Below are 27,985 nucleotides of genomic sequence, written 5' to 3' on the forward strand. Positions count from 1 at the left end.
AAAAAAAAAAGAACTTGACTTGATTCATTTCAGCATTTTAGTGCTTCCTTGCTTCCAGTTTGGTGAGTTGCTCACAGTGTGTGAAGGCCAGGAGGTGGCAGAAGAAACAAGGAACAGAGTGGGCTCCTGGCCGGGGAGAGATGGGTGTGGGAAGGGCACTCTGCTCTGCAGCAAGACCCAAATTTGCACAGGGAACTGGACCTGTGACTGCTGTGAAAATACTCATACATATACACAAACACACCCCTCCTTGTCTGCCCCTGCTCCTTGTCTGTTCTTTATGCCTCCCTCCCTCCCCCTGAAGTGCAGGGTTTCACCATTCTCTTCCACATGCCTTGCTCAGAAGCCGCCGCCAGGAGGTTCCCCCTCCAACTCGTGCTTCAAATTAGCAACCACACAGCTGAACTGTTTGAATGACTTAGTGAGATGGATGTCGATGTCTGGGACTTTGTGCCCCATTTGGTTTAAGAACATTAAATGCAATTTCACTCAAAATAGCCATAAGCTCAAGCCCAAACATCCCTAAAATGTCTTCAACAAAACAGAAGAATCTGCCAGTAGGGAAGGTGTCCCAATCAGATCCCACCTACTGCCTTCCTGTCTTTACACTTTGGCTGTCCAGAATGTACCAGAGAATGGCCAGCCCATCTGCTGCCAGCACAGACACACACAGTTTCACCCCTACACCTTTACACTCGCATTGCTGGGGGACATCCCAGCTGCCCATATGCAGGGCATGGGGCTCTGCCAAGCAAGAAGAAGGAAAAAGGGGGGGATTTCCTGGCTTGCTGGTGCAATACTTTTCTCCTGGGGGCAGCTGCAGCAGCCCTGCCTGCTCTGGGATGATACAGTGCTCTCACCAACCTATACATGAGCTAAAACACAGCTGTGTCACATCAATTGCTTCAGCACAACAAGCACGGCAGCAGGCTGCTAACCACATAAGAGCTGACTGAACCCAAGACAGCCTGGGGTGAAATGACCTGCTGCTGATTCACTCATGTTCAGATGATCCCATCTCCTGTTTCCTTTGGTTTTTTGTTTGGGGGAGCCTACAGATCCTCCTGTCCTTATCACTGCTAACGTCACACTGCTGCATGCTGGAGAGACGTGCCACCATCTGTGAGCAGGATGCTCTGGCTCCTCACCCCAGTTCCTATGGTTCCAAAGTAGAAATGCTGCCAGTCTGTCCCATCCCTCCCAAAAAGCATGATGGGGGGCTGAGAGACAAATTAACCTCATACTGCTCCAAAGCCTCCTCTAAAACCAAAAAACACTGTCAGGCACCACATTAAAATCTGGTTTCACAGAAGGCAAACTGCAGTCTGCCTGGTATCCTGGCAACATGAAAGGGATTGTGCAAAAAAAAAAAAACACAACTGGATTGCTTTCATTTTTACACAGTTATTTTTAGAGTCTCTCCGCTGCCCTTAAAGCAGTGCCCTAGACAAGACTCAAGACTTGGACAAACATCGAGGTGCAGTATGGAAAGCCTGCCTTTGTCTAATTGTGTTGGCAACGAGCCCCAGGCTGTACCTTTTTCTGTGGCTCATCAGGAGTGTCTATGGGAGTGACGCAGACTTCTTCAGATTCGGAGTGGTTAGACTCACAGGATGACACACTGACCGAGTCCATGCTCTCACCAGAGCTCCCACTTGGAGTTGATTTGGGTTGCTCTTTGGTGGGCGTGCTGTTGGTGATCACCTCGGAGCCCAGAAACAGTCTAATATAGAAAACAAAGCAGAACAGCCAGTGAGCAAAAACAGAACAGAGCTGAGTTGAGCAAAGCTGTCATTTGGTGCAAAATCTTTTGTACTGTTTTGCTTTTCTCTCTCGAGTGGCCTATTGTTTTCATTTCCTCTCTACTGTTTATAGCATCTGTCAAGAGAGTTTGCTACACACTAACATCATCCTGTCTTGACCTCTCGTAAGCTCCAGCTGCAAGACCAAAGTCAGAGCTGATGCTCACTATCATAAACGAGGCTTCTCTTCAGTCTTATATATTTTCAGACTCTCTTGCCAGGAACTGATTGATGGTAAACATGACATGTTTACAAACCAAGCTAGAGGCTTGGCAGCTCACTCCTTATGGACTGCTGCACACCATTGTCTCTCTGACACAAAGGAATTCAAGACAGAGAGGCTGTGAGTAAGTAGGACAGTGAGTGATGGGTAATGTGTGACCGTACGCTGGGCAGAGGTCTTCAGAATGCAGATTCACCTCTGCTGCACATTCCTGCACTCAGTAAAGCTGCCACAGATACCAGCTTCTCTCTGAGCTCAAACGGGCACAGGCACAATGAGATGACAAGAAAGTGTAAATGACATAAATGACATAAATGACAGAAATGACAGGCTCTCCCTCACCGAGACTCATTTCCAAATGCAGGTCAGGTAAATTTAAAGGAGTGCCAAAGGAAACAAGCTTGTATAATACATAAAGCAGAAAAAACCAAGTGAATTAGATGCCACGTCAGCACGTAGTTAATGATTTAAAACAATTTAGAGTGGTGTCACTCAGTGGTTCCAGGAAAATTAAGCCAGTCTTTTCTACAGTATTAATTTGCAGAATACATTCAGCCTGTACATGAAACAGCTCTTTACACAAAGCCTGCACAGTGCAAACAAAGCTGATGCTATGGTAAATTACAATACTGGAGCACTGAAACACAGTCAGAAATAAGAGACCAATCAGCAGTGACAATTCTTACATTCAGCTTAGGCACACACCAAAGGAGAGACTCGTGCAAGCTCTCAGAGTTGAGGCAGTGCCATTTGCAAAGCTCGTGGTGCCACAGCTTTTCACAACCGACTTGGATGGACTGAACACACCTTTCCCAAGCAGCTACCCACAGGTTTGTCCATTTTATTGTTTTGGACATCAGAACTCAGAACTCTGGACTGAAAAATCTGTTCTTCTTTCAGACCCTAGTATGTAGTAGTGCTGATGTAAAATGAATGGCTGTTTGCTCTTCTGAGGAAGCCAGGTACAAGAACTGCCAGGAAAGAACAGTTCAGAGCTGACAGAGCTGTTAAATTCATAGTTTTTCCCCTCATCTTGATGATGCCACTAACACATGGGAGTCCCTTCATATCTCCTCTCACATCAGGTTCACGTCTCATCTTTAAGGTATTTTGACGTTGATCCTTGACCTGTGTTTTCATTCCTTGCAGCTTTCCCTGAGCTCCTGCTCGTCTGTTATTTCCACATCTGCTTAGCTGCACACCCCAGCTCTTTACCTACCCAAATCTTTAAGCTATTAGACTAAATTGGACTGTGTCCCCACGATTATTTTCCTTTTCCAACCTGAAGGCTGTTAGGCAGATTGTTCCTATTTTCAATGCCTTTTTGCCAGCCTTAATTATCATAATAAAATCCTGCAAGGAATTTTTGCATGTGGATAGTAAATTAGACTAATAACAGGCCAGACTTTATCCTCATTTACTCTGTTTTGCTACTGCGTTCAGGGAAGTTATTGCACAATAGGTACTGAATTTATAATCCAATCCAAAAATTGTTCCTTTTCCTGACTCTTAAAAAGGTTTGTTTGTCTCTGATCTCTTTCATCATTAATAATCCTCACGATCAGTTACAACAATAGAAGAAGACAGCTTCAGACAGAATTAAGAGTTTCTGGCCGATGGTGTCTCCTTGAAGTAATGTGGTGGTCTGGGTTCCCAGCCAAGTTTTCAGCTGGTGAAATGAGCTCTGCTTGTTGCACTCACTCTGGTCCATACCAACGCACGCAACGCTGCTATATCCCGGTCATACTCACAGGCTGAGTCTCTTCACCATGCTTTTCCGAGGTTTTGGTGATGTGGTGCTCGTGTCAACAGCTGTTTCAATCTCACACGAGAGGCTGTAACTGCAGGACAGAAAGCACTGGCTCAGTTTTTACATACAGTAGTATTGGTTACGTATGTCAAAGAAGCAACGTGTTGAAGACATTTCAGCAATCTTCAACAACTCCCACTTCACAGAAGAATTGCAACCCCACAAAGAGGAACACAGCCCACATTTACCACGAGCTCTGAGCTGCCTTGGCTATTGCTGCCTGCGTACACCAGCCGAGTGCTCTGCATCCTGATGTCCCTCAGGATCATGGTCTGAGTGTGTCTGGGTATGCAGACAGGCCAGACACAACAAGCTCTCACATTTCAAAGTCAGAACCCTCATTTCCAATCTCAGAACTAAGCCCTGCTCAGTGTTAGGCAGTTTTTCTACAGCTGTTGAGCAGCAGACAGATGTATTTCCACCATGCTGGAGCAGCAGTGTATGCTACATCTGTAAGAGGATCCCTAAAGGCTGACATAACTCATCCAGGTGGGGTTAGGATAAGAAAAGCAAAGCCTCCTTTGCCAGCTGGATGCAGAACCATACCTCTCCTCCTCGCTCAGAAGCTGCTGCCTCCTGAACCACTGGATGAATTTTTGGTCTGGTGTCATGCAATAGCTGTTACATGCAGATTGCAAGAGCTTGATTTGGGCGATTACTTCAAATTCCTAAGAAATAATCAAACAGAAATTCTATTTAGAAAACAAGGGGAAGCCAAACAGATTCATTCATATAAACAGAAAACGAGATAAAGCCAAACAGACTCATTCATATACTAAGTATATGCAACAACAGACCCAGGACAAACTTACTGTGACTTGCAGCTGAGGAACTATTTCAACAACCAGTTTACAAGCAATGAAATCTGCTGTAGTTTCTGTTTGTTTGTTTTTTCCCCAGTATCCTTAATGAGCATTGAAATGTGAGCATTTTATTAAAGGTGCACCAATTCAAAGACATGCACAAGGAACCACGCTCCACCACAGAGTTTTTTTCCAAGTGCAGCATCAGTGCAAGCCAGCTGAGCAGCAGCACAGCAGTTCCTCTTCCACAAACGGCAAAGGGTCACAAGTTCACAAATGACTCTTATCAGTAACCTGAACCATGCGGTTATACATAAAAGGTAAGTCCAAGAAACAGTTTATGGAGCTGGGAAATGGTTAGGGAAGGAAATGGCTCCATCACAACCAAATCCAAGTCACTTTCAGGCCCCAGAACAGAGATTTGGCACAACTTTATTCAGACAAATGTGTCCCAAGCTGCTCTTTGCCTGAGCAAAGAGAACAGGTGTCAAACATGAGCATTCTCTAGAAGGGGGCATCAGTGAACTGAAGATCACAGAACATGCTTCTTACCCTTCGCCTCTTCTCAAAATTTATCAGGCCACCCTGTTGGAAGCAAAGAGAAAGGATCAGAGTAGAAGAGCAGATGCTCAGTTGAATTTAATCACAGACAAGACGGAGTAGCACACCAACACACAGAGCAGAGACCTGCCCTGAGCAAGGACCTTCTAAAAACACCGTTTCCCAGTTGGATGAAAACCATAGCACTCATATACACGAATCTCCAAACGTTAGCTGTCTTCTTGGGCAATCTGCTCAAGAAGAAAAGTCCAGTATAAGAAAGCTGCATTGAGATCAGGTCTGAAGAAGTCCTTGCATGCAGGAGACAAACTTGGTTTCTGCCTATACTGTGAGTTCAGCAGTGCTCCCAGCAAGCTTCAGAAATACCAGCTGAACACAAAGCACAGAGGAATGGGAAACCGCCAAAAAGAAAATGGATATATAGCAATTCAAGCCTGCTTTAGTGCAGTTGGGAAAACAAACAACAACCAAACAAGCCAGCAGCAGTTACCAGCCCAGACAGAAATTTATTTGCCCATTCCTATTATAACCATCAGCACTGGCACAATTAAATCTGGGTGCCTGCAGCACAGCTCCTCAAGTATCTGCATTAATTGGGAGCCAATTTTCAAAGGTGTCTAAAAAGCTCTGAAACAAACACCTCTGAAAATTGGCCCCCTCCTCACCCTCCTCTGGTTATGTGACCAGACTCCTGCAATCCTGTTACCCTTCCTGTGCTCACTTGTTCCTCCAGATCTGAGAACAGCACATGAACACAGCAGGAGACAGAGGAACACAAACGCTCAGTGCCAGGCAGGCAAGGAGAGCATGCAGGATTGAAAACATTGCCCCAAATTACCTCGATGTAATCCTGAAGGGCTGTGTCCAGCATGGTGAGATCAGTGAGAAAGGTACCAAGGTAAGGGACGGTGCCTTGCATTACTCCCTGCAAATGATCAGAGCAGCGTTGGATGGACTGGGAAACAGTAACTATTAGAATGCTCAAACACTACTAAAAGAAGAAATAAAAGCAGCTAACCAAACGTCAGCCTTTTCACTGAAGCTTTTTTCATCGCATCACCTTTGGTATCTAGGCTACAATTCAAATTAAATCCTACTGAGAAGCAGGATGCTTTGCAGACGTTGAGGAGCGGCTTTATACTGCAATATTTCTAACAGACACTGGGAAACCCTACTTGTGGGAGGAGCACTGAGAGGTCCTCCACTACCTGCTGGGAGCCATCCTGGCCAGCTGGTGGAAAGTTTCTCTTTCTGCTTCATTCTGGTGGGATTTTACTCGATCACACTGCTATATTATGTGACAATATCAAGTCACTGCTTTTTCCTCCAAGAAAAATTAACTTCTCCCCCAGCCATCCACTGCATTTTAATTACTTAGCATTCAAATTTTAACTTTCTAGACTGCAACCAGTCATAGAGTTCAGGCCGTTCCTACACTCATGAAGGAAATGCTTGTTCCTACTACCCAAAAGGATCGGTATTTTTTTCCAGTCAAACTAAAAGACAAACAAAAAATCATATTCAGCAGTTTTGCCTTCCTATCCCAGATCTCTCTTCCCCTGTTCTTTTAAATCTTTGCCAACTTTGAGACAAAAGCCATTTTCACCAACAGACTGGAAACCAGACATTTTACAAAGCAATCTCTGTAAGCTCTGTGCAATTTTCAAGCTGGTTTGTCAGAGGTTTCACGAGCTTGTTTAAAAGTAAATGAGATTTCCGCTCTGGCCAGAGCTAATTTTCTTTATCACAAGAATTCCAGTGTTTACATTACATATTTTACTAAGAAACAATTGTGTAGCTTTCCCCATTACTCTCTAAAGGATAACAAGAGTAATTGATGGGGTTCTCGCTTGTGAGGCAGAAACAAGGCAGCTGAAAGCGACGAGCACATGTTTATACACATCACTCATTTGTCCCTCTTTTACATGGCATGCTCTGTAAATCTCTGCAAGCCTGGAAACTCAGGCCAAGCACTTGGCTCAGCGTCCATCCTGAACAGCTGGTTTGGATGTGAAACATACACCAGTGGGGGACAGGAGTAGCAGCCTGATGCACCCATTTATCTCTTGTCAGGGAGCAAGGGAAGGTCTGCACCAGGGGACACAGTGTGGTCCCTGCATACACTGCATACATCCACCAAATCCTGTGATCCCGGAGCGTTCTCAGCACCAGATCCCTGAGCACCTCACCTGTGCTGATGCCTGGTCTGTTTCCTTTGGCACCTCAGAACACAGACAGGTGTTAGTGGAGCACAAGGAGAACTGGTTTGCACCACAGCTCACACAGCCTGGCAGCACAGTGTAACACATTCATTGTGACACAGTCAGCCTAAGCTTTGCGCTTCACTTGCTTGGTATCAGCTAATCAACAGCATGGATTATCAGTGATTTTTTTTGCGTGACAGCAGGCATCCACAAGAGCATTACCTCCTGCATGCTCCCTTTTTTAGATACCTTTCTAGCCTCTGCTTCTCTCATAATTCACCATGATAGACTTAACCACGTGCCCAGTTCAAAAAGGAGAGGAGGGCACCAGACGCACCATATCTTTTTGAAGCTGAAGACGTCTCTGTGTTCTTTTCTGATTTTCTTTCACACTGCTGTCCAGATTTGCAAATTTGGATGTTCCTTCCTGTAAAGGATGTAAAAAGCAGTTAATGGGGAGGTAAGTGGCAAGCTGGCAACCACGCCTGTGTAAAATCATTGCAAACGCATTTAACAAGTCAAGGTTAGCACAGTTACTTGGGCATACACGCATGTGCTGCTTTTCTGGGTCTTGTGCACTACCTGGGGATTTTGGCAAACTCCCACCAGATGACCATGGGGGAATTTCTCTGTAAAATAGCTCAGCTCTGGCCAAAGCTAAGTGCTATCGTTAATCTCCTAAGAGTTAAAATCTGAGATGCTTAGGCATATTTAGGTGTCTGTATGCTTCTCTCATTTCTGTTTAATTTCCCGATGAGGACTGCTATGAGTAAACATCTCTGTCTTATGTAATGCTTTGCTGTTTTTCTTAGGCTGTAACACAGAGATCCAACTAACCTCTGTGGCTTATTGACTAATCCAAAAACACGCAGGAAATGGAAGTAATAGGTTTTGATCTCCACAATTCCTATGAATGGATGAGCTATTTCACAATACATCTGCAGCTTTTATTTCCCCAGATCCATATGGGATGCTGGGAGTTACTGTTATTTTTTCCAGTGGCCAGATAGATGTGGCATGAATCATCAGTGTCTTTTTAACCTTGCACAAAACTACAGCCTGCACTCGTAAAGAGCCTCTCGCTACAACATTTACTTCTCCCACTCACACTTAAGGAACAGATGGATTAAACTCTGCATTTCCTTCCTTGACTTGAAAAATGAGCAATGGAAAAGAATTATCCATGTCCTCAAGATACTGGAAGGTGAATGAGATTCTGTAGAATCATAGAGTGGCCTGGGTTGCAAAGGAGCACAATGCTCATCCAGTTCCAACCCTCTCCTGTGTGCAGGTCACCAACCAGCAGCCCAGGCTGCCCAGAGCCACATCCAGCCTGGCCTTGAATGCCTGCAGGGTTGGGGCATCCACAGCCTCCTTGGGCAACCTGTTCCAGCGCCTCACCACCCTCTGTGTGAAAAGCTTCCTCCTAATACCTAACCTAAACCTCCCTTGTCTCAGTTTAAAACCATTCCCCCTTGTCCTATCAGTATCCACCCCCATAAACAGCCGTTCCCCTCCTGTCTATATGCTCCCTACAAGTAGCAGCAGCCAACAGGCAGGCCCAGAAGCTAAAGCTGCAGCTCACAGCAGAGCCATTGTCTGGGGAGGAGAGAACAGAGCACTCCCTTCTCTGTGCCAGACAACCTGTTTTGTGCAGTGTTTTGTCTGCTCTGCACTTAACTTTGCAGGATGGATAGACAAAGTCAAATACGACCTCCTCATGGAAACTGCTTACAGAGACACAAAGCAAGGACTGGAAGGATGCAGCGTATGTGAATCCTCCAATCATTCCAAATCAGTCCACAAGAACTAGGAGAGGGGTTTTAGCTAATTCTATGGAATTTTTCTCCTCTCACTGCTTTCAAAATGTTTTGCAGATCTGCTTACAGCAGCTGGAGAGAGTGATGTGCTGGGAGCCAAAAGGTCTGGGCTTGGATTGGGTTGTTTCGTCCTTTTAATATTTAGTTCAAACAAACCATTCCAAACACACATTTTTCCTCTACACTTATTACTGTCTCACCTGCTTTAAAACTGAGCTACAGGCTGACTGCAAATGGGTGATAGACAACAGACTGCCAGTTCTGAATGCACTCACCAATCACTCTGGAGCATAACAGAGTTTCAGATATCAAGGGTTAGGTACAAATGCCAGATAGACTGGATAGAACTGCCAAAAAGTAAACTAGTTAGCTGGTTTAGAGAAACTTCTTATGTAAAAATAAAAATAAAATATTGCCACTGACACATTCCTCAGATGCTACATAATATAAGCTTCTCTGCTAGTCTTCTTCACTCCATTCAAGCTCCTGAGCTTGCTGGGGTTTGCCCAGGAGAGCACACCAGTCAAACTATTCCAGACAGAGCCTGCTTTGTTGTCCATTTGGCCACACACAGAGCAGGAAGCTTGTTCCGTCGAGATTCCCAGCCCTGTTTTCTGGTTCCAAGGAAGGTACAGGACAGTTGGATAAACATCTTGGTTTAATTCCTTAGCTGAAGCTCAGTGGCATTGTTCCAATGAAGTCACAGTGGTGCAACCCAGTCAAGAATCTTGCTGGAGCTGCTTTCCACTCATCGGTGCAAACCTGAACCTTTCAGATCTGCTCAGAGATGAACAATGAAATCACCTCATCCTAGCAGAAGAGTGTTACAAACTATAGACTGTTTCTCCCCTGAAGCACTGCAATAGCTTAGGAAGAGATGAGTTTTGGCAGCTGGTTGGAAAATGGGCTAACTTCAGCTTTCATTGGGATTATGAGCCTTGCAACTCAAGCTAATTCTCACCTTCATTAGCAGCTCCCTACTTGTCAAATAATTGTCATGATCTGAGAAGATATCAGACAGCTCTTCAAACATCAGCATTCTGTCCCTGCACAGGAAAAGAATTGAATAATTTAGGTCATTAGTAAGCACTTTAAATCAGATCAGATTACTCTTCAGCCTTTTTTCTCCCTCATGAATCAATAACAGCAAAGCAATAAAAAAATAACATCAAGGTGCACTCAAGGAGATTCAGCACATCTCCTAGGAACCCTCCAGAGACCTTGTGGTGCTCCAAGACAAGGCAGAGCTTTATTTGACAGCACCATACAAGCTACAGGTACTAAGATTCGGACTCTGAACAGGATTTTCAGTCATTCTAGTACAAAATTCCTGTAGGAAAGTGGATAAAAGGATAGCAAGGAGCAGAATACTTGCTGTGAGATATATCCCAAGTACTTAATTTTTGCCTTGTTTCATGCTCTCTGGAAAGCTAGAAGCATTTGATGCATAAGATCCTTTCTGTTGTCCAGGACTGCAAACCTGAGATAGCAATATTTTGAACAGGAAAACAGGGCAGTGGAAGGAAAGTGGAATGGGCTGCGGGAGATCCAATATGCTGAAAAGGATGGAAGAGTCCCAGTGCCCCTGAGAACAAGCTGATCCCTCAACAGCAAAGAGGAGCAGTCAGACCCAAAAAAAGGGTCTGAGCCTCACAGGAATGACAGGTTCTCCTGAAAGAGAACAGATGTCCACGAAGGAGCAGAGTGGGAAGGCTGAGAAAAAGATGATGAAGAGAAAGAGCGCTTCTTGCCTTTGGGACCAGCCACAGGAACAGTCAAAACAAGGGGAGGGGGGGCTTACTTTGGAACAGCTGCCCAGGTCTTCTTTAGCCGATAGATGGAGTTGGACTGCAGTGCTGAAACGATGGCTCTCAAGGAGGAAAAATTCTTCAGGATCCTACATTCCTGCAAAAGGAGTGGTTAGAAATAGGAGCATTAAAGGTCAGCATTATGGCTAGGTTTGTGCTGTTCTGTTTGACCAGTGTCATGCTTGCTACATATTCTCACTGCTAAGCAGGCAGCTGTACAAATACCGAGCATCAAAAATATCATCCCCCCTCCAAACACCAAATGCTTTATGGGCTTTGGCACTTATATCTTGTTTTCCTCACTTTCATGTACTTGTGAAGATGTTGCAGCATTATGGAGTCCAGTCCTAGAAAAAAATAAGTTGAACTGAGCTCACAAAGCCAGGCTAAAGAGCACAATTGTTATGCTTCCTACAAAGCCCTTTATAGGTACCAACCCCTTACGTTCTTTAGGAGAAAAAAAATCAGGCTTCACCTCTTTGTATGTGGCATTTAAAACGTAAACCCTCAGTCATCTAGTCAATTAAAACTAAAGACACGATTGGAATAACCAGTTATTCAAGTGCACCCTGTTAAAGAGTAAACCTTCTTAAGTTTTTCCAGGTTTGGGATCAAATCCTGACAGAGAGATTTGGTTCATAGGCATTTCCTATGGAGCTCTGCTGTGGCAAAATCTCTTACGGAGAGCAGGCTGCCCAGTCACATCCAGCCTGGCCTTGAATGCCTCCAGGGATGATGGGGCATCCACAACCTCTTTGGGCAGCCTGTTCCGGTGCATCACCACCCCAGACTAAGATATGGCTAAGAAGAACTTGTGAAGACCAAGTTCAAGATCATGTGGTAGGACACACAAGACCTGAAAGCTAATTTCACATGGTTTGCAGCCAAAGAAGGCACAGCTCTGACACCTCTGAGAACGAAACCCTTCTTTCTTCATGCTCAGCTTGAAATTCAGGCTGTGGAGAATATGGATTTAGAGGCAAATTCTTAACATTTCTTTTTCTCAAGTGTGACTGGAAGCTCCAGTTTGGAACCATCTTGACTTAAAATGCATGTCATATGATTAAAAGCTCATTAGGAATTCAATATTGGATTTCATGTTCTCAGTGTTCTGAGTGCTGCCTAAACTTTAGCAAACTCTCATTTGCATATAAGAATTTTTTAGACTGCTTTGAACGACTTCATTTCACGCTGTGTCCTTCTCAAGGGGAAAACCAGAAAGAATCCTGCAGAGTGCTCTGAAAGAACTTGGATTTTTTTTTTTTAAATTAAGCATAACAGGATACTAATTATTTCATTTTTACTTTTTATTTTTAAAGAAAATACTGTCTGAATAAAATTGGCTGCTCCTGCTTAGATGGAGGTGGAGCAGAGAGGGCTGCAGTTTATTCAGCTTTCCTTGTAACTTAAGAACTGGATCCAGAAGTGATGAACAGATAAGAAACGCAGAACTCCATGCTGCTAAGTTACAGAGATAGCTGTCAGTGAATAACTGCACTTTAATGAGTGGATTATTTTCTAATTCAGGCATCTGACTCTTCCAAACACTCATTTGCATGCACAAAGCAAGCAACTTTCTTCAGAAGTGGGCAGCTGACTCTATATGCAAGTAGCTGTTCTACATGTGCAATTATTCTGCAGAGTGTGCACATGCATTTTCATGTGCCTCGCAAAGACTGGAGTATTTAATTAAGTGCATGAACTAAGTAAAGGGAGATTGGACTAACAGAGGTGAAGAACCGAGTTCTCCATCCACAGAACAAGTATTATGGTGCCTGGCCTGGCTTCCCTGGCCCTTCCTGCTGCCCTGTGATGACAAGAAGCAGCTCCATGCTTGCTTGCCCAGACTGCAGCCCAGCTTGCTCCATGAAGGCCCCATTAACTGGAGATCTGCACACAGGAAATTAGAATCAAACTTCCTAATCCATTCACGTGGTCTATAAAGTGGGCAGCAGATAACGAGTCGACATTAAGTACCAAAGTAAAGGTGAAAGAACTTCCCCATACCAGCTTCCTGAGCCATGCAGTTGGTTCTGGAGCTTAATGCCAGTACTAACAATGCTGCCTCTGGAAGCACAGACGTGCACTGTCAAGGTTGGAAGGTCTCTGTTTGCCTTGAGCCTTTTATGACTGCTTGTTTTGTAGAGCTTTGAAAGAATCCATGTGATTCTTCAAACAAAGTCAACAGATATCCATATTAAAGTGCTTTAAAGTTCTTTTCAAAAAGGAGACCTGGTTTAGGTGCCAGCAGCCCAGTGCTCTGAAAGGGACTTATTAAAAACTTCACAGTAAAATATAACTGATAAAAGTCTAAGAAATAAGATAACTAGAGTTATGCAAAGAAGGTATGCAAAACTCTATTGTGCCAAGATAATACAGTCTCTTAAAAGACAAAGGAATTGAGGCAAAAAGGAAGAATGTATTAGAGGGAAATAAATAGTGAAAATGTAGAAAAGTAAGATGATAAGACCAGTACCATATCGTACCACTACTTACTCTTTCCACCTGCCCCATCCCAAACCCAGCTGGTTTGTAGACCCAATGTAAACAAGGAATAATTCAGTAAGCAAATGACTCTTTAGCCTCAAGAAATTTTCAGAACAAAAGAGCATAAACAATAATTTCATTTTTTTCTCATGTTAAAAAGGCTACTACTACTTAGAAGTTATTTTTTTCTGCACTTAAAATCTAGTACTTAACTTTCATATATATACACACACGCATATTTAAATGTATGTGTATGAAAACACAACAGTTATGCTGTCTTCCACCATACCTGGCTTCACCTCTTACATCATTTGCAGATGCAGGAGAGGGAGGCTGTTGCTCACCGACTGAATATTAACAGCCAAGGCAAGTGAAGTGCAAAGCTCACTCTGAATGCCGACTGCCTACACCACTGCCAGTTTTCCATTTCTACTTGATTTTCTTCTAACATTTGGTGATACAATAGAATCACAGAGTAGTCTGGGTTGGAAAAGAGCTTCAAGTTCACCCGGTTCCAATGCTCTGCCATGTACAGAGACACCTCCAGGTTCTCAAAGCCCAGTCCAACCTGGTCTTGAATGCTTCCAGGGATGGAGCAACCACAGCTTCTCTGGGCAGCCTGTGCCAGTGCCCCACCACCCCACCAGAAATAATTTCCTCCTCCCATTATTTTTTTTTAGTTTAAAACTGTTAGCCCTTGTCCTGTCACTGCACTGCCTGATAAAGGGAGTGTAGTGGGGATCAACCAGCACATCATTTCTGTCACTGATATGAGCAGTATTTTCTTACCAGGGAACTCAACTGATTGAATTTATATCCATCTTACCATCAGTGTTACATTACCAAGTATGCAGCATTTCCCCATCTGCAAGGCACATTATCTGCCTCATTTATTAATTAGCATTCCCCACCCTGCAAAGAGACAAACATCAACCCAATCTCCATCTGGGAAAAGGAACTAGGGAAAAGGTGGCAGCATCAATCTGCTATTAGCAAGATAGCTGGCCAAATCTAGAAAGAATCAGAGCTAAGATTGGCCTGAGATCAATGCACACAATCCCTTCTTCCTCTCCCTCACTCCAAAGAACCTGCATGAGGAACATCAAACAATCTAGAACAAATGCTTTACATGTGCAATATGAATCCACTTCTCAATGATCTTGGCCCTCTGCTGTGTTTTGAGTTCTTTGCTCTTCAGGATAGTGCTGACAACGCATTTGGTAACCGCGTTGAACTGGGAGATGGTGGCTCTGATGGTAGGTGCCAGGTGCTTGTTTTCTTTCTTATCCCTTCGAGACCAGATGCATCCCAAACAGTGGTGGGGCACAACTTTCTTGAAGAGCTTCTAGAGTGAAACAGAGGAGTCTAAGTCAGCAGGATCCTCCTAGGTTTCTACTGTTTGCCAGAAATGCATGTTAGAAGTCCAGTGCCATATTAAAATATAAGTATTTGCTTTCTCTTAGCTTAAAATGTAAACTTCAGCATACTGCTTGTAGGCTTGGTGCCCTGGAAGAACTGCCAGCTGGGCGTTTGGAATATAAAAGACACATTTATATTAGTAATGTAGCCGAGGGGAAATTTGATAAAAAATAATGCTGTTTTGAAGTAGAATGGCACAGACAAACCAAATCAGAATTAGAGTGCGTATACTTTTTAGACCAGATGGCAACATAATTTAAAAAAAAAGAAAACCCAACAAAAAAAAGGAAAGGCTACATAATATACATAGTATACATAAACATTGTCCCCTTCTTTTATTTTATTTTATTTTATTTTATTTTTTAAATCTTCAGAGTGACTGAAGGAAAAAGCTCAGCGAATGAAGGAGGTTTGGATGACCAAGCAGAGCTACGTTCTGTGACCCAGAGCTAGACTTATTTGGGAGCACTATTTATACTGAAATCATTAAAAAGGGAATAACACAAGAAAAAACTTAGAAGCCCAGCAGTATTTCCCCTTGCATTTCAAGTAGTACATATACTGCACATACTGCATCCATGTACGTCAGCTGCTCTGCCACAAGGTCTTCCCGGAAAAAAGAGAATTCTTCTGGACCACTGATTTCCATTTCCTCTTCATCATACAGATTACAGGGGGAAGTGCTATGGAACTCATCTGTGCAGGATGGAAAACATGACTTAGTAAATTTATACAGTAAACAGTGAATCAAAGCAGCTGTTACTGTAATTACATTCCAAAACCATTGCATGAGGAATGTTCTTACATCCAGAGTTCACCTCCTGTATGTGGAAAGAAAAGAATGTTTCAGGTATAGTGGCACCATATGCACTTTCACAGGACTACATGGACAATACTGAAGAGAAGCTATTCCAGCATTGCACACCATTTCCCAGATGTTCCCGTGTCACCTTTCGGCTACCACAGTTTGGAACAAAGACACACTAAAAAAAAAACAACAAAAAAGCCACAAAGAAATACGCCCACAGTGAAAGAGGAAGTCAAACAGAAAATCCCTAAAATAAATCCTCTTCAAATCCCTTTTACTGGAAGGTGACAATAAATACAAAAGAATGGGAAAAAAAAAAAGAAAATTGGACTTTCCCTTTTGTTGAAGTCTAACAGCAAAAGCATTGTGTTTACTACCAGTGAGATTTCATTAACAAAAACAAGCAATGCATTTCAGAGTACGTTATGCAATCCTTTGTATTCAATTAAAGCAGAGCAAACATTAAAGCAACAAGACAGATAGCAGTACTTTGCTGCTTTTTAAAATACTTGGCTCTCATAAATTTGCAAAATGTAACCATCAGTGTAACCTCCTACAGTTCTGCTGTAACAAATTACATGTCCATGATTTCCATCTGTACATTCCAACTGCACCATTCGATGACTCGATGATCTCTTGAGGTCCCTTCTAACCCCTGCAACTCTGTGATTCTGTCTGACCCAGGCTGACTCACCTTGCTTTGTATTGCTCAAGCTGCTGGTGCTGAGGCTGGGAGCAGCTTTCAGCTGTGCAGCTGGCACTGCCACCTACTCTGCTGGGATGGGTGATGGCAGCACTGAATGGAGGTTTGATTACACAAACCAAACTGTTGGATTTTAGGAAGTTTTTCACACAGAGGGTGATGACACACTGGAAAGGTTGCCCAAGGAGGCTGTGGATGCCCCATCCCTGGAAGCATTCAAGGCCAGGCTGGATGTGGCTCTGGGCAGCCTGGTCTGCTGGTTGGCGACCTGCACACAGCAGGGGGTTGGAACTGGATGAGCATTGTGCTCCTTTGCAACCCAGGTCATTCTATGAGGCTATGATTATGACCTAAATTTGTAAATCTATAGCACAACGTTAGTGCTTTAGAACAATAATTATCAGCCAGTCTTCAAATATGACTGCAGGTGTACATTACAAGATTTGAAAGAAGTTGGAGAAATGAGCAAAGATGGAGTGATGATAAAATAAGCCACAACTCAAGCTCTTCTCCGTAGACCTCTCAGGTTAGTTGCATTCTCCTCCTCTCCTTTTATTCTAATTCACTGTTTCTATTCTGCCCCAATTTGGAAGATGTTACCATTCAAATTGACTTGTCTATAACTCAGAAAAGAGCCTTTTCAATTGTTGCTTTAGGAAACAAACGCAGAAAGCAGGGCTGCTGGGAACGGCTGCTCACTTTGAACAACAGATGAATCCGAATATAGCTCTTCTGAGCTGTCTTTGTTTGACCTGTGGGAACTGAACTCAGGGAAGAACATCAATGGGCTCACATCAGCAACCCAGCTCACTTACCTGTGTTCGGTAAGGAGACCACTTGGGCTCTGTGTGCTTCTTACACACGTGTTAATGAGCAAGCACAGTTGGCACTGCACCACGTTATGCACTGACGTGGCATTTCTGGGACATCCAGCAAGCAAGACTTTAGTCTAGGGATGAAATGTTTCTTTTCTCTCATTTCCTTTATCCCTTATTCCATGAATTACTCCCACTTGCCTCTCTGCCAAACCTGGAAGTTGGTTTTAGCTCCCATTCACACACTGTGGGAGCTCCTATGACATTTCAGCTTATGGCACAGGAAACTTAAGAGGCAGGATAAGGGTATGTGTCAAGCTCAACACTGCACACAGCATATCTGCATTACCACAGTTCTCTATTGTTTCAGTAGATTGTGACCCCCAATAACGTAAGCTTTTCCTCTGTCCTTGGATACCAAGCAGCCAGCCACTCAAATAGGAAAAAACAGCCACAGACACTTCCTTTGACACGGTGGTAACTAGGAAGAAAAGCTTCATAGCAACAAGACTGTGACTCAGGCTCTATTTTGTAGCAGCCCAGTAAGATGAGCTTCTTGGTTTTGTTTTTTATTGATTTGGGGTTGATTTTGGTTTTGCTGTTTTGTGTTTGTTTTGTGTTTTTTTTTTTTGCCAGGAGGGTTGAAGTAAGAGGACCAGCTGAATAGCAGCTTGTTTGTTTTAACTCTGTGACAATGGGGAATCTGCTGACAGTTAACCACTCAGCTGCTGCAGCAGTCCTGAGACTTTGGCTGAACATCAGAAGTGCTGGGACTCCCAGTCCTCCCCAGAATGAACAGAAGGCTCCCACGCTGTTCTGTACTATTCACACAGAACCTGATGTCTCATTCAGAAATTAAAAAAGAATGAAGTCATTGGTGAACCTCACAATATTACCAGTTAGCGTGAGTGTTAATAAGATGTAGTCTACACAAATCCCAAGGTACCGTTCAGCATGTGAAAACAAAGAAAGAAAGAAGGGAAGGTAGCTTACGATCGTTTTCTATTTCTTGCTTCTGGAACTGCTCCAAAAGGTTCTGTGCCCTCCTCTCTGGGTCAGAGCCAGGCATGCTCCTCTGCAGGTATTCCAGCAACTTCAGCAAACATGGGTAGCTGGGAGGCTCTCTGAAGTCCTCAGAGCACTGATCGAGCCACGCTCGTAAGATTGATGCTATTGCACTGAAAGCAAATACACGGAGAGCACATTGCTTGTACAGCTTCTGCCAATTGCATGCATCTATACAAAAATGTAAACACCACGACATTCATATCCCTCATGAAGGCAGTACAAGGATGTTTCCGAGCACAGAATTTCATTTGTTCTTTTCTATGCATGGAATCTTACTAAGATATCGCTCAGATTTTGCAGGGACTTGAGTGAAGTTGCTTTTGATTTGCTCTCCTACAAGTAAATCCAACTACAGTCCCAGAATGCACAGTAATGAAGAATCAAAATCCATTTAAGTAATACTGAGACCTTTCCATTAAATTCAGGATATCAAATAGTAATACATAAAGATATCAAATAGTAATACATAAAGCTATTAAGAAAATAATTAAAAAAAAAATAACCATCTCCCAAGTATATAAGATCAACATCCTCACATAAAGCCAAATCATTTCCTATCTCTGGGATTCATTGTAGTCCTGCTTCCCTGCATTGTACTTTGTTAAGCTAGAAAGGCAAGACTTGCCAACTACCTTGGAGTCAGCTTTGTTTAAGCAGTGGAAGTATCTTCGCTTTGCTGTACCGTGACCACATTTGAATGACTACCAGACATAATGCACACAATCAGAAGGAGAATATAATTTCTTAATTCGCTCCTGCACCAGTGGGAAATGCTGCGGCACAGCACGGCTGCAATGTTTGCTCAGTTACCATTCCCTGGGACGTGGTGGAAAAATACAAGGGAGGAAGAAGGTATTTGTGGCTCCTTCAGGATAGGAGCTTCCTGGTGGAAGTGCTAAATCAAACACTTCCTCTGGTGTCTTTCCTCTCATCAATCACACTGCCCAGCCTGGGAACGCAGTCCCAAGCAGAGTCCTGCACAAAGGTGCCTGCTTTCATAGAAGAGAGGCTGCCCATTCACCAAGGCTGTGAGTGCTGGAAAAAGCAGTGTAAGCCTGAACCCCCATGAGTGCAGATCGTTAGTGAGATTGTCATGTGTGTGCAGCTAAAAGACTGACCACGACTTGTGCAGCATGGGCAGCACGGCGCTACCAGCGCTCTGCAGCAGGCTGGAAGAGCTGAGATGGCTGAGCCCGGAAAACAGATTAGGTCTGCTAATCTCTGGATAAAATGTGTGACAGAAACATTAGCAGAATCTGGATTTTACCCTTAGTTCAAAGAGAAGGAGGCACCATCAAATTATACCATGCAAGAAGGCATGCCTCTCTCACGGAAGAAAAGGATGCTTGAAAATTATAGGAACTTTTTAAGAACTGAAAGACTCCGAGAGCTTCCTATCCACGACTCCATGAGCATGACACACCAACAAGGACCTGTCTCACAGACACCTAGGGTGGTACTGAGAACAGGACATGACATGAAAGCAAAGCGCTCTGTTCCGTAAGGAAATGCACCACTGACATCAAAATTCCTGAGAAAAGGAAGTCTCAGTTATTTTCTCTGGGACACTAAGACTATTCCTCTATTTCAAGCCTCTTCCAGCCAGCAGTCAATAAAGGCTGCAGCAGGAAAGAGGGGTGAGCTGCACTTCCTGCTGTCATGGAAAGTCGGGGGAGATGTCTAGGAGAGAAGATATGCAATATTTTAGGGAAGCAGCTCTTCACACTGCCTTCAGAAAGCAGCTGAGATGAGCTAAGTGAAGCAGTCCAGTGGGTCTCGCTTGGCTCCACAGCTCCTTAGGATTCTGCAGTGTAGTTAGAGGTGAGAACTTAGCCCCACAGTGAAAACATTATTCACATCTACAGAAACCTTCTGATCAAGAAGAGCCTGTTCCACTAACCTCATTTCACAATGCTCTCATACAATAACAGCACCCCATACTCATATATAATACATGAAGAGAAGGGCTGGGCTTTCAGGAGCAACCTCTAACCGTAGGCATGCAGGCTGAGACACCAACGTGGCAGCTCAGCGAGCATCTGTGCTCCCCTCTTGGCAACCAGGTACCTGGCCTTCGAAGTCTCTGAGAGTCCTCAAAAGCACAGTAGTGGCTCCAGGAGTGAAGAAGGAGTGGCTCCAGGTTTGTCACATTAACAGCTGGAAAACACAGAGCTACAGGACCTGTCTCTGAATTCGTTCAATACGAACAGAGATTTCACATTTACACCGCTGTGCAATGAAGATGGAAGCCAGCCAAGACAGCTTTCCTTGCAGAGCTGCACACAGATGCTACCAGCATCTGTTGTTAACCAGCAACACCTGGTTAATTCAGCTGCTTGGTGGTGCTCAGAATAAACTAATAGTTAAAGAAGGGTAAAGATTGCCTCTCCCATTCTATTCCTCACACCCTGTCTAACTTTCAGTCCCACACGGTTGCCATTTTGCAAGCTCTATTCACTTCAGCCTGTTGTTACTTTTATTTCCCTCTCTGATATTGTGACAACTTCAAACTTCTAATTAGTGACAGTATTTGGAAAGCTGTCAGTAATACTGCTTGGTTAGGCACGCTGACAGGAAAAAATCTGCAATTACAATTTTAGAGCTACAAAGAGTATTTGGAACCAAAAATTAACATACTCAGTGCTTCAGGTTTTACTGCAAATATGAAATACAGATCACCCAGCTCCAAAGACTCGTCACATTTGAAAACCATTTGGGCAGACAAGCTTCCAGTGTGCACGCAGCAAGGGAGCAAGTTCTTCCCAGGTTAAGGTTATGGGTGCCAAACCTTCCACTGGGAGCTCAGGACTGCTTTTCTCAGCTGGGGTAAATGCCACGCCATCACACAGGAAAGCCAGCATCACCAGCCCAGCTCCACTTCCCAAGAAGGATGATCACTGCCACAACAGTCAGCCGTCCCCAGCGATGCTCCCAAGCCCTCGCTCCTGCCTCCCCACACTTCTAATTGTCCCCTTTAGTCCAGCACTTACCCGAGTACAAACACCACTGCCCTACGGCTGCGGGATTTTTACCTCTTTTCCACCATGGGCAAGGAAACACCGTACCTCGTTCCATGCCCTGTGTGTTCACCCCTGCTCTGTGCCTCCTTTCCCCACACCACAGACTCACTGTCATTCCTACTGATTCCACTGCCACAGAATAGGTTGAATAGGTATTTCTTTTTTTATGAGCATTTACCAGTTCTGCAATGATTTCAAAGCAGGAGCCTCTCCCCAGGACACTTTCTTGTACTAATATTGTTCACATACTGAGCTCAGTTTCTGGAGGCACGGTTGATGGCCACTTTCATAAGCTGAAGAATAAACAGAGTTGAACACAGACCCAGTCTCCCAGAACAAGGTGAAGAGTTCACAGCCGTTACAGACACTGATTTCTTTGCCAGCAAAATAATTTCAGTCAAGAGGGGAAATAGGAAAGAGAAAAAAGGTACGCTCTAGCCTACTGACCTCCTATCACTTGACTTCCTAATTGGTGCGTCAGGGAGGAAAGCTTTCTGAAAACGAGCTGGAGGACTGCCCGCAGCTTGCAGGAGCTTTACGTTTGCCGCCCTTGAGAAGAAACTCCCTACACTTGATAGATCCAGAGACGGATAGCAATGGGAGCCTTCCAACATCTCAGACAGGAAAGAAACATCACAGACTGCATTTTTCATGGGCTGATTATGAGCTATAAATTCCTACTTTCCTATATTTGCAGCTTGTAAGAAAAACTTTTTAATGTTTAAATCCTGTCCTTCCAACCACGGACTCTGGGCTCCGTTCAACAGTGCTTTCAGGTTTTGCACCCTTCAGAAAATCTAGCAATTTCTGCACCAGCCTTGCTTAAAACATTTCAGACTTTAAAACCTATATATCGGAAGATGCACGCGTGGTTTTGTTGCCTTACAAATGGAAACACAGAACTACTCATCCACTCGCTAGCTGCCATGAAACAGGGCAAGACCACGGTAGCTCTGAGCCTAACACCACTGTTCCACTGAGCTGGCAGAGCATAGACAAGGTGGAAAATGAACCCTCCGATCACACAGACATGAGTGATTCAGTAGGTGACACGGCAATTCTGCAAAAGCCACTCTCAGGCCTCCCCAAAGCCTTCTCCTTCCCGTGCTGAACAGCCCCAGCTCTCAGCCTTTTCTCATAGGCAGGTATTCCTCCTTTGGATCATTTCTGTGGCCCTCCTCTGGGTGCACTCCAACAGGACTACATCTCTCCTGCACTGAAACTCACCATTTAACTATCAGTTAAAAGTTAACCAAGGAGGAATCCGAGTCTGGGAATAGAGATTACAGCTATCAGCTCATATCACCAAAAGCATTGTTTGCATCTATCTCACCTGCAACACACAACAGTTCGCTCACCTGAGGTCCTCAAGAGGCATTAGCTGCTTGGCCAGAAGATCCCCTTCCCTCAACGGGTCAAGGAGCTTGAAATATCTTACACATGCCTATCTCATTAAAACTTCCCATCATTTCATCATACTGATAATTTTCATTTATATTTAGCACGTGTATGGTTTTATTCTGAATTGTCCTGGTGCACTGTACCCATTATTTTCTTTTTGAAAGTCACCAGAAGTCCTGAGCTAAAAAGCACACAGAGCACAGAGAGCTCAAGAGACAGGAGGGCAACACTTCGACACAAGAGGATGCAGAATTAAGCAATATCCTGGGAGTTTTGTTTGCATGATGCAAGAAAGAAGAGCAAAAAGAATTGCTTATAACAGGAGACAGAGGGTCAAATGAGTTACTCCTTACAACTCCCTTATCAGACAATTAAGTGAGGCATGGCCTCGTGTTTCTGGAAACATGGGCTAAAGTCCATCTAACTCAGACATCTGGCCGTTGTATCTGACCTTTTCCAAACTTTATTCTTCTGTTTCTGGCTTCCACATTGCTATCATAAACATTCTGACTGTCTGAAAGCAGTGAGAACTGTGGAAAGCAAGCTATTGAACATAAAGAGGTATAAGGTAATGTTACTAAGGTCACAAAAAATTTGATTGTTCAGAGTTTAATCATTATTTTAAGGCCCAAGCTATGCTGTCGTGTTTGGTTGTTTGTTTTTTTTTAAGTTACAACATTACAGCACTTTGTTTAAACTTTCTGTTACCGAATGGAGATCTAAATAAAATGGCCATACTATTTAAAAAAAATCAGACATCTTGTATTAAACATAATTATCAAATTGATGTTGAATAAAAAGAAAAGCATTTGCCCATTCCTGCGTCTCAAAAATGCTAGGAATGACGCTTAAGTGAACAGGAGAAAATCCCCTTGGCAGAAAGGATCCCCAGGAAGGCGTTTTGTGAGCAGAGCTGAAGAGATCTTGGGTCAGTAACAACTCCATGTCACTGCAGTGAGTGTGAGAAGTAGCTGCTGGCTCAGATCCGGAACACCAGGCGAGGTTTACAGCTCCCACAGGGCTCCCAAACCACGCCGTGCCACAAGTGCACTCAAGGCCTGGTGTAGCTCATGCAGGTTCTTAGCTGCATTAACACCAGGTGGAACACTAAAATAGTACAGGAAATTTACATGTATCGGGCCTTTTCCTTCTCAAAACACATCACAGCTCTATGCCACAAGTGCAAAAAGAACAGGGAGTTTCAACACAAAGTACTAACTGGAGGGCTAACGGTGCACAAAATATGACAGAATATTCCTCCTATACATACCTCAGGTTTTGCAGAAACCCCCTGCTTTTTAAAAGCTCCATGAGATATCTCAGGAGCAATGAATTCTCTTCCTGAGGCTGTTTTTTTCTCTTCTGCAGCATTTCTTGTGGCAAACAAGAGGAAATGCTTTACATTTCTGCTGCATCAAACAGAACTATAAAACATCAGAAGTGTCACACCAGGAGTCTGATGAATGTAGAAGAGCCTTGCACACAAACTCCAGGACTTCCCAAGAGATGTTTCACCTCCAAAAATACAGAGTTCATGGCAAGAAATAACATTGCTCCAGCACATATAACACTGAGAGCACACCTATATCATGTTTCTGTTCTGTGAGACAAGAGGGTAAATGCAATTATATTGGAATTATCCCCAGACAAGAGAAAACCTGAACTACCAGAATGACGCGTTTCACAACAGGACTACAAAGGCAGACTCTCTTCCAGATAAAATTAATCATAGCTAAGAGACAAGTAGCCACAGCAACTGAAAGGCAATGGAAATTTTTAAGGCAGGGAAGTGAACTCACGTTTATGCAGGATCTGCTGAAACGTGCCCATGGCATGTAAATTACTTGCTTGGTAACTTCATTGTTGAACTTTCTATAAATAAGTAGTTGGGTAACAGGTATCAAGTTCAGATGTAAAAGATGAGGGCTGAAGAATCAAAATCAGCCATGCTGATGAATGAAAACTGAGTCAGATCAACTCGTTGTGCTACCAGAAGAATGGGAAGACAGACCCCATCCACTGGTCACTCATCAGCTGTGAAAGACGCTGTGTGACAATTACTGTCAAGAAAGAAGACAACATGGATGCAGCAGGAAGCAGCATGACGATAAACTATGTGTGTCAGTAGAAAAACAATCCTCCTTCAAATCTAAACAAAAAGTTCTTAGTCTATTTGACAAGAAGGGCATGGCTGGCTGCCTGTTTTCTTTCCTTTATCTTCAGCATCATTCTGTCTCGTTGATGCTTGTGACCAAGTTTTAACTACCACTTGCTGTATGAAGGTTGCTTCTGCCAACTAGAAAAGAGTCAGAGATTTGAGCTCTCCTACCAAGTCTCCTGGGTCAAGAGGAGGAGTCCAATCCACCAGAACTTGTAGCTTTCTGTTCCCCTTAAGCATTAAAACAATTAACAAGCAGTAACATTTTGTTTCTAACTAAAGCCTTTTTTGAGAGTCCTGTATCATTTATAGATGTTAATTAAGCTTTACATTTCTTTCACCTTCAAGCAAGCATAATTACTTGTGTTTTCAGAGAAACACTCCTATACAAGGGGTCTTCACCAATTTATCTATGGTGGTTAAACAAAACAGTTTCTGCATGGATGACAGAAGGCAAAGGGACCCCATTGTCCAACAATTCCATTCAGACAATGAGGGTCAGGGAGGTGCTGGGCATGTTAATGGAAAATATCTGCACTGGGGACATTTGAACCATTTTAAAACAGGCTCAAAACCTTCTGTCCCAACACATACGTCATCAGAAATGCAGCGAGAGAAGCAGTGTGAAGGTCAGGCCCAATATTTTAAAATAAGATGTGATTTGAATCAACAACCTGCATCAGTCTTAGGAATGAAATTACTGCAGTGTATTTCACGTTCTAGAAAAATTCAACATTCTCTTCCATCTCAAAACAAAGAAACTGATGCTGTAGGGTCTCTTCTTCAACTCCTCCTTGCCAAGTCAGTGCACTGAAGAAAGATTTAAGTTTGTTTTTTAACTGATAGATGAAATAGAATCATAGAGTGATGCTGACAACAATGAAGATTCCCAACATACTGTGATCAAATATAACGACTCAGCTACTTTTCATTGCCATAGTGCAAACCACACAGCATACAGATGTCAAAGTACAAACTCTGATGACCTAAGGAACATTTTACGTCCCATGTCTAAAGATAAAATGCAGTTTCATAGGATGCTAGGAAGATAACCACTTTTTTCCATTTAAACTGCATTTCAGATCAGCTTAGCTATTCTTCTTGCAACACGGGATGACATCAGAATTTAAATTTCATTCAAAAAGCAACACTGTAAATCAGAGGGGCACTAATGGAGAAGATGCATGCATGCACACATAGCCTGAGACACCCTCAGCTACGGTCTGCAGACGCCGTTGTAATGCACAATAAAATCAGTCATAAGCAATAACCGTTTATTGCTATAGATAAGGCAGGGGAAACAAACATTCCTTGTTTGTTTAATCAATAAAATATTGGCCTTGATGTGTTCACCTCTTGTTCAATTCCAAGACAATTCTGCTGACTGAGAGAACTCTGGCTTACATCATTGGGCACGTCCTCAGACGGTTGATATTTGGCTTTACACGAGCTTGTTTAAGCAAGAAAACAGTGCTGTGCATTTTCAAAGGAAACAACAGCTATGCTGCCCACATCCTCCTCCAGTATGAATCCTGATTGCTGCACAGTGCAAAACCACACTTACTTCCTGAGTACTGTTTTGGATTCAGACGAATTCTGGCTCCCGACTTCTTCACAGCTTGAGGTCTCCAGGTTTCCATACCTGAAAAAGGAGATGGCTGTTTAGAGGAACACCTACTAAATGAAAACACAAGCCCAAATAAAGCGCTCCTTACACAATTATCATCGTTCCTACCAAGTGTGATTTCCACACAGATTTTTCCAGGTGGTAATTGCCCATTCGTGTCAAAACCCTTGATGCAGTTGTCATGAGCAAGAACGGTATGCAGCACTGTGAAAATGCCACTGGGAAAAAGGAAACCAGAGGCACAACTCCATCAGCACAAAGCAAAATCTCACACCTACATACGTAATGCATGTGCCTTGCAGGCAGGATAATGCACGTCAGATTCAGTAGGAGTACCCATTGCTTCAGATACACAGCTCTACAAAGAACTTCATGGCTCCTTACAGCCAGCTTGAATGAAGGCAGACAATTACTCCCAGTACAGACTTAGGCAAGCTGATTTGAAACATTCTGTGTTTAAATTATGTTAGTCAAGCACCTGCAATTAATCTGAGTAGCTAGAACAAGTGCATCTTTAACTGTTTTTAACATTCTAGAACATCAGACGAAGAAAATAGCATGGGCTGTCAGTTTGGTAGGGAAGGATCACGGAAGAACTGCAACAAATTCATCCATAACTTGCAAAGGTTAGAAACATGAGGTGGTAGCTCTATGTTCTTCTAAAGTATCAGCCTAAGGTTTCATATGCAAGAACTGCAGATCTGTACAGAAACTGAACCAGGACAGTTTAATTCAAGCTCCTTCTCACCAGCAGGTTGTAAACAATGTGCTTTTGCACCACCCTCATGTTGGTATTCTGCCCCATCATGGCTCTCAGTCTCAAAACTTCACAATACATTAAGATAAGTTTCAACAATACGATGACAAGGGTTTAACTTTGGCCTGTTCAATACAGATGGAAACTGAGGCACAGAAGGATCAGTGGTTTTAAAGCACTGCTCATTCCAGTGCATTACAAAGTAAACCCAAACTAATGAAGGCAAGCTCCTCAGATAGCAGCAGTGTGGCTGCAGCTGTAAGGAGGTCAGTTTGGGCTTCCTTAACCTTGAGAGTACCGCAGTAGGACCACTTGTGTTATCTACAACAATGGCTCGTTTAAAACTGGCTCCTGCATCTCCAGCTGCATGTAGACACAACAAAAATGTTGTTTCCACTTATCTGTTGCAAAGCTGAGAGCAAAATATGACTGCTTGATCCCAGTATCTTACCCTCGTTCAACACAAGACCAGTAGTGAAGACTTCAGAAATCTCAGCATTATGTCTGCCCACGAAACAAAGGTATAACACATACATAAGCACTTGCAAAATTACACCCTGAAGGGCTCAAATTCTTCTCAGTTATACCCAAACAATACTGCTGGTCCTACAGATCTGCAGACATGAGAGTACACTATAAGGACTTCTAAAAATTGAAAGGTTCTTGGCCTGGAGGTTCATACAGGATAAGC

General features: G+C 43.4%; 1 protein-coding gene across 1 annotated transcript in view; it reads right to left on the reverse strand.

Moving 5' to 3' along the window:
- Nucleotides 1-681: 681 nt before the first annotated feature.
- Nucleotides 682-27,985, reverse strand: part of RGL1 (ral guanine nucleotide dissociation stimulator like 1) — a 60,610-nt gene continuing 33,306 nt past the window's right edge. Inside the window, exons 4-16 of the mRNA XM_010715834.2 lie at nucleotides 26,475-26,552; nucleotides 18,257-18,441; nucleotides 15,509-15,633; nucleotides 14,648-14,863; nucleotides 11,025-11,128; nucleotides 10,185-10,269; nucleotides 7,741-7,830; nucleotides 6,038-6,124; nucleotides 5,191-5,223; nucleotides 4,382-4,503; nucleotides 3,777-3,866; nucleotides 1,537-1,723; nucleotides 682-744 (exon numbers count right to left, since the gene is read on the reverse strand). Of these exons, the coding sequence (XP_010714136.2) occupies nucleotides 682-744; nucleotides 1,537-1,723; nucleotides 3,777-3,866; nucleotides 4,382-4,503; nucleotides 5,191-5,223; nucleotides 6,038-6,124; nucleotides 7,741-7,830; nucleotides 10,185-10,269; nucleotides 11,025-11,128; nucleotides 14,648-14,863; nucleotides 15,509-15,633; nucleotides 18,257-18,441; nucleotides 26,475-26,552 (1,465 nt within the window). The remainder of the gene's footprint in view (nucleotides 745-1,536; nucleotides 1,724-3,776; nucleotides 3,867-4,381; nucleotides 4,504-5,190; nucleotides 5,224-6,037; nucleotides 6,125-7,740; nucleotides 7,831-10,184; nucleotides 10,270-11,024; nucleotides 11,129-14,647; nucleotides 14,864-15,508; nucleotides 15,634-18,256; nucleotides 18,442-26,474; nucleotides 26,553-27,985) is intronic.

The sequence above is a fragment of the Meleagris gallopavo genome, chromosome 10 (assembly GCF_000146605.3).
Source record: "Meleagris gallopavo isolate NT-WF06-2002-E0010 breed Aviagen turkey brand Nicholas breeding stock chromosome 10, Turkey_5.1, whole genome shotgun sequence".
NCBI lineage: Eukaryota > Metazoa > Chordata > Aves > Galliformes > Phasianidae > Meleagris > Meleagris gallopavo.